At 43.4% G+C, this 8,701-nt stretch overlaps 1 protein-coding gene across 1 annotated transcript; it reads left to right on the forward strand.

The window, feature by feature from the left end:
• Window positions 1-4,519: 4,519 nt before the first annotated feature.
• On the forward strand, window positions 4,520-8,696 carry LOC104154762 (pancreatic alpha-amylase-like; the record flags this gene model as incomplete). Its single annotated transcript, XM_009696868.1, has 6 exons — window positions 4,520-4,698; window positions 5,407-5,553; window positions 5,763-5,960; window positions 7,742-7,972; window positions 8,360-8,493; window positions 8,582-8,696. Coding segments are annotated over exons 1-6 (993 nt in total), but the record flags the coding sequence as incomplete, so codon positions are not given.
• Between the last annotated feature and the right edge of the window lie 5 nt (window positions 8,697-8,701).

Raw genomic sequence — 8,701 nt, forward strand, 5'->3', positions numbered from 1 at the left:
GGGTAAGTTAAAAATGCAGTATTTCCAAGGCTGATATGTACACACATATCTGTATACCAGAGCAGCCACATTGTGGGCAGTCAGCTACGGGCAGTGCCTAGACAAACAGATGGTTTATCTGTTTCTTGCGAGAAACCAAACTCGAGGTCTGGGTCAGCACAGGAAGCTGGGCCCTGCCAGTAGTTTATTCTGGCCTATGACATCAGTCAAACCAGCACGTTGTCTGGTTATCACAGTCAGCATGTGACTGTACAAATCAAAAAAACAGATCTTGTATCATTAGCCCCGATGACTTGCTGCAAACTAGCATGCACTGTGGCTGTTCCAGAGGTGTCTAAGAAGTGCGCTGTATCTACAAGCATCACTTAGACCTCGTGACAGTGACTGAAGCACAGCACATTCTTGTGTCTGTGCTGCATTAGGCTCTGTAATTCTGTAATATCTCAGAGAATGATGCAGATGGAGCTCAGACTTGGGTGCTTTCCCAAGTTTGTTGTCAGCCATGAGAAAATGCCGAGGTAAACGTGAGAGTGCAGCCCTTGCTTTAAGACAGAATGTCTGCTTGGCCAAAAGCACTCATTGCGTCTCAGCCTGGAGGGGCAAATGGAAGAGCAACACTTGGATTTATTATTTTTGAGGTCAAGGTGTACTTTTAAGGTCTGTTTCCCTTTTTTGTGGTGGGAGAGAGACTGCAGGGGTGCTGGGGCTGGACATCAACTGTCAGTGTGCCCAAGGGCTCCGAGTGTCTGGCAAGGCTGTTGTGGTGTGGGAGGAAGGGGCCAGGCAGTGTCCCTGGCCTGGAGGCTGGACCTGACCGTCTGACTCCCTTGTTCGCTGTGGCCAGCACCGCCTTGCTGAGGGCAGGGGCCTGCTGGCAAAATGCAGCCCCTAGATCCGCTCACTGGAGCGGTGTCAAAGATTGGGAGACCCATGTGGCAGGCTGTTAATAGCCATTGCAAAGCTGTTATTTGCTCCCAGGGTCAGGTCAGGGAGCCCTCATGCTCCTTTGGAACAGACTGGCTCCACTTTTTGTGCAAACTGGGGTGGCAAAGGGATGGGTTCACATCAGCGTTGTTCTAGAACATACCTGAAGTCAGTTTGCAGGAAAGCTGATTTAAAAGCATGACATCTCATGTAGTGCGTGATAGTAGCAGTATCCTAGCAGCTGAAAATTTATAATCAAGGTGACGAACGCATCTATACTGTGGAAATTGGCATGACTTTTTGGGTCCTACAGCTATGACACCTTAACCTTTTCTTGTACTGTCTTTCTCTGGTCCTCTGAAACCACTGTTTGCCATCCTTCCTGCAATTTCCAGTGCACTTGCTATGGCAGATACCACTGAAATTTGAGAATTATTTCTTTCCTGAGAGAAGGACAATCTCAACTTTGTAGCACGTTATGATACTCCTGTCTGGTGAGTAGCAATAAATGTAGACATGTTCTTTTTTTAAAGATGATAATTCAAACCTAGTATCTAGAACTGAGCATCTTTAAGACTGTCATCTCCATTAGTCCTTTATGTTGTTTTTAATAACCTGTCTGGGAATGGCTGAATGCTGCATTTAATACATAGGCACACTTAACTACCTTTTCATACCCTTCAAGCCATTGTTATGGCAGAGCACAACACTATTTATTATTCATTTTATCAAGCTAAACAGCAGTGAGGTGGATGACTGCATTGAGATTGCTCTGACTGTGTCAGAGTCCAATATTCTCTAACCAGCTTCTTTTAGATATTCCACTTGTGGAGGGTGTAATGTTTGATATCAAAGTTACTTATTTGAAGATAATTAATGTTAGATACTTTTTCTGAGTTGAGAGTGATACAAAATATACTGAAATCACAATACAAGTCTGTTACACTTAGCAAAATATAACAATTGCAATATATGGTTCAGTCACAATACTGACATGATCTTCATTGCTGGTGTCTATAGTACACCCACCATCAGGATGCTGGGTGTCCCCAGTCACCGGAAAGAAATATGTCGCTTGAAACCAGCTAAAGCCCATTGCTATCTTCAAAAATCTTTTGTTAGCTGTTTAGTTTTTATAAACTCTCTTGTGTTGAGCCATGTGTACACTGCTCCTCATGCTGGTCTGGCTAAACCAGGAAGACACTCAGAGTCTTTTAATTAACTTGGGGACAAACAGATACACTAGCAGCTGATGCACTCAACTGACATAGCTGTTTATCTAAAATAAAGGCCACCCTACAGCCCTCTTTGTGTTGAGATCAAGTCAGCGTTCTTTGCAACCCCTGTGGACAGTCACAGCCTGCATTATTCCCTGAGCTTCATGGGCAAGCCACTCTTGCCTGTCTCCTCTAAGCCTTCTTCCTTTGGCAGGGTTTAGTGCTCAGTCACATGCTGGTGGGTCTTGTCTATGCATTGACGCTGCAGCACTGTATTGGGAAAATGCTGCCATTGCAGCATGGTATCAATTGTGTATTTGATTGACAGAGTGGTGCTATGACCACATAGGGACATAGGACAGGAGGCCCGCTTTTTTTGGTTTGCCATGTAAACGCTTGCAAATAAAAGGGTCTCATTTCAATATCTAGAACCCATATCCTCCAGTTCTTCACAACAGGTTTCCAATGATACTGGGGGATCAAATGGATTTCAAAACAAAGCCAAACCCCTCCAATGTCTCATCTACCCAAAGTTTCAACTCCCCTAAAACTCCCCTGAAAATCAGAGCCAATTTATTAGGCAGCTGACACAGATGCTGTTTGAAACCGCATACTAAATACTTTCTACTTGGGGTTATACTTCAGAAAGCCTCATAAATCATCAGTGCTGGATGGCTGCCTTCTCTCCTTCCCTCATGCATGTCCTCAGCATGCTAAAATACTGCAGCCTGTTCAGCTCGAGGTGCCGAGTAGCCTGTCACGTGAGGGGTCCCAATCCCCTCGCCGGTGGGTTGGCCATCTGCTGCATGGGGCTATCAAGGATGAGTTCTTACTTTCCTTGGCTGACAGCAGTGTATTTCGGTGGAAAACACATATCATTGGAAACTGAATGTTATGCAGTGACATGCTATTACATTAGTGGAACCCTACAGGGAATGGTGATTTAAAAATTAACCTCAGGCACATTTGGTTGCGCTCGGTAATATTGAGGAATAGGGGGATATGTTCTCACTGAATTGGTAATCACAAGGTGCAATCATCTCACTGGTTTCTTGCTGTTAGTGAGTAGGCAAGGTCATTTGCAGTAATGTACTATTTCATTGTTGTAGTGGAAAAAAAGACCTTTAATAAGGTCTGTGATATGAAAATTAACAGGTGGGCAAATGGGACCTGCTTCTGTGTTTCGTCCTTGAAGACAAATTCTGGGAAAGAGAAGGATGCATGTGACATATTTAATGGCATAGCTAGTTTCAAAAAGAACATGCTAGAGTCAATTCAGGTACGAAGTGCACTGAGGTTTCTCTTGGAGTAGATGTGCCGTTTTGTGGACTTTTTGTTTTTCTCACAGATATTCATCAAATGTCAGGGATTTTTTGGTCTTTGTATTCTCTGAGTGTTGTTTTGTCATTGGCACAACTTGAGCTTATTCATGGAGTGTTGTTCCTGAGACCTTGCTCTTGTAAGTCAGTTCCAAATGAAGATCTGAAATTACATCACGAGCAAAAGTCAGAAAGTTTTTTTTTTGAAGGAGGAAATTGTGGGAAAAGCCAGAAGGGACTTAGGCAACACCAGCTCTGGCTTTCAAATTCAGTTTTATGTCAAGCAGTCGAAACTCATCTGCAGTATCACTTTACATCTGATTTTGGGTTTCCTTCCTTGACTCAGATGAATCATTGGCCATTTAACGTAGATGAAACTTTATGCAGAGTTTCTGTTGGAGAGCAAAACAATCGCAGCTCTGATCACTTTCAATTAGGTAGAGCAACAGTTGCTCTGCACAACCGTCTGAAGAAAACCAGTGGCAGTTCCTAGCAGGGACCAGGCAATGATGCTAGAAAAACTTCACATATGAAAAGGGGTCAGTTGCTAGTTACCAGTGTGATTTGCCTGGTGAAGACCCAGGATGTATTCTGTGATACATCTGTTATTGACTGAGAGTGGCTCTAATCCTGAGAGCTCGATGCATCTGAATGAGGGCAAAATCATTCATTCTTCTAGATCTATTAGATTTCCAGTTGTCTTTTAATCACCTGCCTTTCCTTTTACCTTCCAGAGCCCCCTTTGAGGGTTTATATGTTATGTTTTAGAATACTTTTGATAAAGTATCTTTGTTTACGTGATTGGAAAGAGTACCATTCTGAATTTGGATGCACTGCTCACAGACTGCTTGGTTTATGATAATGTATAATCATTGTGAAAAGGTATTTTATCGTCAGCTGTTGGGCAATCCAGGAAAAAACAAAACAGAAGAATGATATCAAGCTAGCTAGCCAGATAATAACTGATAGCATTGATCTGTGTGAATTTTGACAGCTGCAATAGGAACTTTGTCATCTTGTAGAAGTATAAATTGCCAGTGGAGAGACCACAGCCTTATACTGAAGGCATCATGCAAGTCCTCCTCCTGCTTGCAGCTGTAGGGTTTTGCGGGGCACAGTACAACCCCAATACTCTCTCTGGGAGGACGTCTATTGTACATCTCTTTGAATGGCGCTGGGCAGATATTGCTCTTGAGTGTGAACGCTATTTAGCTCCTAATGGATTTGGAGGAGTTCAGGTAAGTTGTTTTCTGTGAGTAGCTATGAAAATGGCATTGTAGCATTTAATTAATAAATCAAAATGCCTGAATCGGAGACAGCCAACTCCAAGTAACTTTGGGATCAGAAAGGCAGGGATGGAAGTAGCAACTGCTGGTAGACAAACCCCTAGAGCCTGCAGGGCCAATGGATGATACTGATCTCTAGCAGATCAGTTACAAAGGGACACGCTTTCCTCTGAAGCACTTCCCCTGCAAAGCTAAGTTTTCCTCTTTACCTTGTTCTGAGGGAAGCGCACAAACATTGAGTTTTGGCTTTCCTAACGATGTTACTATTCCAGGTAAAAATAATTCCTATGGCTTCAGCCCTCCCATGCATGTGTCCTTGAAAGCAGACCTGTGCTGGACCTGGGCAGTTTACAGGAACAAAATAAAACTTCTCTCTTGCCAGTCTACAAGACAGATATCTCACAGACCTGTGCTTATGCTGTGGGAGAGAGAGACTGGGTTGGGTGCTAGCCTGCCTCTGAGGGCAGAGATGCTGAGCACAGATTTTGCCCTTGAAACACTGATATAAAACCAATTGATTTCACAGAATCGATTTGGTTGGAAGAGACCTCTGGGATCATCGAGACCAACCTTTGCCCTAATACTACCATGTCAACTAGACCATGGCACTAAGTGCCACGTCTAGTCTTTTCTTATCAAAGTATGTAATTTCCTCTGCAGGTTTCACCTCCAAATGAAAATATTGTCATTACTAACCCGAACAGACCCTGGTGGGAAAGATATCAGCCTGTCAGCTACAAGCTCTGCACTCGATCAGGAAATGAAAATGAATTCAGAGATATGGTGACCAGGTGCAACAACGTTGGAGTAAGTACCTTGAAAAATCTGTATCTGATAAAGCAAGAAGTGCTCGCTCAACTGAGGGAAGTTACTGCTGGTGTCCTCAAAGGAGGCATAAACTGAGAATAAAATGAAGGGGGAAAAAAAAGATCGAATTAATAGTGATGTGGTAAAACCCTGGCTATCACTTCACCATTATTGCAAAACATACTGAAATGCACTTACTGCTTTTCCAGGTTCGTATTTATGTGGATGCTGTTGTCAACCACATGTGTGGGGCTGCAGGTGGCTCAGGCACACATTCTACCTGTGGAAGTTATTTTAATGCTGGGAACAGAGACTTTCCAGCTGTGCCATACTCTGGCTGGGATTTCAACGATGGCAAATGTCGAACTGGAAGTGGAGAAATTGAAAATTATGGTGATATGTATCAGGTAACTTTGACAAAAGTTTGAAATATTTTTCCTTTTTTTTTTTTTTTTATTAACCTGTTGTGTAAATGTTACAGTAAGGCCAAACAAAGGGACTAGTTTCTCATAAAACCTGAGTTTAGCCACCTGACAAGTGAAGGAAGTAGTGAACATCGGTACAGGAAAAGTACTCGTGGTGCAAAATATTCTAGGTACTGAAAAATTAAGAACGCTCCCCTCATGTTTAAAGTGGGCATATGCAGGAGTTTGCTCCTGAACAGAGCCCAGTGTACTCAGCTCAGCTGGTGAGCTGTTTCTTATAGCTTGTAAACTCAGATGATCTTGATAAGGAGCACCCTTGGAAAATTAACAGCAGTGCAAGGAGGTACACTGGTTGAGTGACTTACTCTTTTCTGTAAATGGAATGTATGGCAGTTCTGTCTCAAGGTTACTGCTCTTCCTTCAGCCACTTTGCAACAAAACACCATGCCATTTCTCATCCTCAGTTCTGATGACATCTGCACAGGGAGGTGATACCCTTCACCAACTGTCCTAACTTGACTATTGAGCTGTATAGTAAATTTACCTGTGTCTTGATGCAGACTGTTGTGATTTAACCCCACCTGGCAGCTAAGCACTGCACAGCTGCTTGCTCACTCACCCCACGGTGGGACAGGGGAGAGAATTGGAAGAGTAAAAGTGAGAAAACTCATGAGTTGAGACAAAGACAGTTTAATAGGTAATGCAAAAGCCACACACACAAACAAAGCAAAACAAGGAATTCATTCACCACTTCCCATGGGCAGGCAGGTGCTCAGCCATCTCGAGGAAAGCAGGGATCCATCATGCCTAATGGTTACTTGGGAAGACAAACACCATCACTCTGAACATCCCCCCACCTCCTTCTTCTTCCCCCAGCATTATATGCTGAGCATGATGTCATATGGTATGGAATATACCTTGGGTCAGTTGGGGTTAGCTGTCCCAGCTGTCTCCCCTCCTAACTTCTGGTGCACCTCCAGCCTACTTGCTGGCAGAAAAGGCGTTGACTCTGTGCAAGCCCTGCTCAGCAGTAACAAAAACAACCCTGCACTATCAACACTGTTTCCAGCACAAACCTAAAACATAGCCCCATCCTAGCTACTGTGGAGAAAGTTAACTCTATCTCAGCCAAAACCAGCACATTCTCCACCCCTTATTCCATACCATCTGTGTCATACTCAGGTACCATACTGTCTGATACAACCTCATTAACCACCACCCCCCCTTCCCATCCCTTGATATAATACACAGATATCATTCCTCTAGTCTATGGACCACCCCTGTAAAATGTCTAAAATGTCCACAGATGTGCATTGATTTCATTTAGTTCATGACTTTGGGCTTCATCTGTTACGGTGGTCTCTCAGGACAGGAGAAGTGGTTTGTTGTGTGGTTCTTGGGCACCAAAGCCAGGTGGAGTCACTGCTATACTTGCACTGCTTCTTGTAAAGCATGTCCTCCGCTGGTTCAGGTGGTTTCTGCTATAGTAATTCCTATAACTTGCAACTCAAATCATGCATTACAACAATTTAAAGGTATTTCCATTACACTCTCCACCCCTGGTCCCTTTGTACCAGACCATAGGGTTTTATCCCAGCCAAAACCAGCAAACAGACCTTGGCATAATTCTCTTCTATGCAAATTAGATATCCAAACAGAATTGATTTTATGACTCAAAACATGCAAACATTTCATTGAAAGGTTTTACAAGCTGACAGAGTGGAACCTCAAAAATTGTTGGTTTTTTTTTTTTCATTAAACAGGTCCGGGACTGTCGCTTGGTTAGCCTTCTTGATCTGGCCCTGGAGAAGGACTATGTACGCTCAAAGGTTGCCGAGTACATGAACTACCTCATTGATATTGGTGTAGCAGGCTTCCGAATTGATGCTGCCAAGCATATGTGGCCTGGGGACATGAGAGCATTTCTGGATAAGCTAAAAGATCTAAATACTAAATGGTTTTCTGCAGGAACAAAACCTTTCATTTACCAGGAGGTAATCTCCATGTTTTTTTCCTTTATGTTTGTCTTCAGTATATCTCTTTCACCTTCCTCCTTCAGAGGAATGATGGTAATACATCTTCATCCAATGTTACCCCAGAAAGAGCTAGCCATTTCTTTGGAGCAACATGCAGACATAAGTAGTTTTGCTTTTTAAAAATACCTCCACAACAGATTGTCATTCACCTCTACCTTTTCTTTGTTCAGTCATGTTTTTACATGTGTCCATGATACCAGCTTTGAGTTGATCTACACAACAGAAATAAGCATACTTGAATATTTTTTCTCTCAATGTAAAGCAAGAGCTAATGTTCAGGACTGTACCCTGCATTTTTTCTCTCTGTGAGATGAGAACATATGCAGTTTCTCCTTCGTCTGCCAGGTAATTGACTTGGGCGGAGAGCCAATCAAAGGCAGTGACTACTTTGGAAATGGCCGAGTGACAGAATTCAAGTACGGTGCAAAACTGGGGACAGTGATCCGCAAGTGGAACGGAGAAAAGATGGCCTACTTAAAGTAAGGATGAAGATGCTGTGACTTATGTGGGGGTATGTTGGATACACCAGTTGACAGGGTAGCTTCAAGTCTCTGTGTTTTTTGCTAGGAACTGGGGAGAAGGCTGGGGCTTTGTGCCTTCCGACAGAGCTCTGGTCTTTGTGGATAATCACGACAACCAACGGGGGCACGGGGCTGGTGGAGCTTCCATTCTGACCTTCTGGGACCC

The sequence above is a fragment of the Cariama cristata genome, unplaced genomic scaffold, assembly GCF_000690535.1.
Source record: "Cariama cristata isolate BGI_N322 unplaced genomic scaffold, ASM69053v1 scaffold13600, whole genome shotgun sequence".
Classification (NCBI taxonomy): domain Eukaryota; kingdom Metazoa; phylum Chordata; class Aves; order Cariamiformes; family Cariamidae; genus Cariama; species Cariama cristata.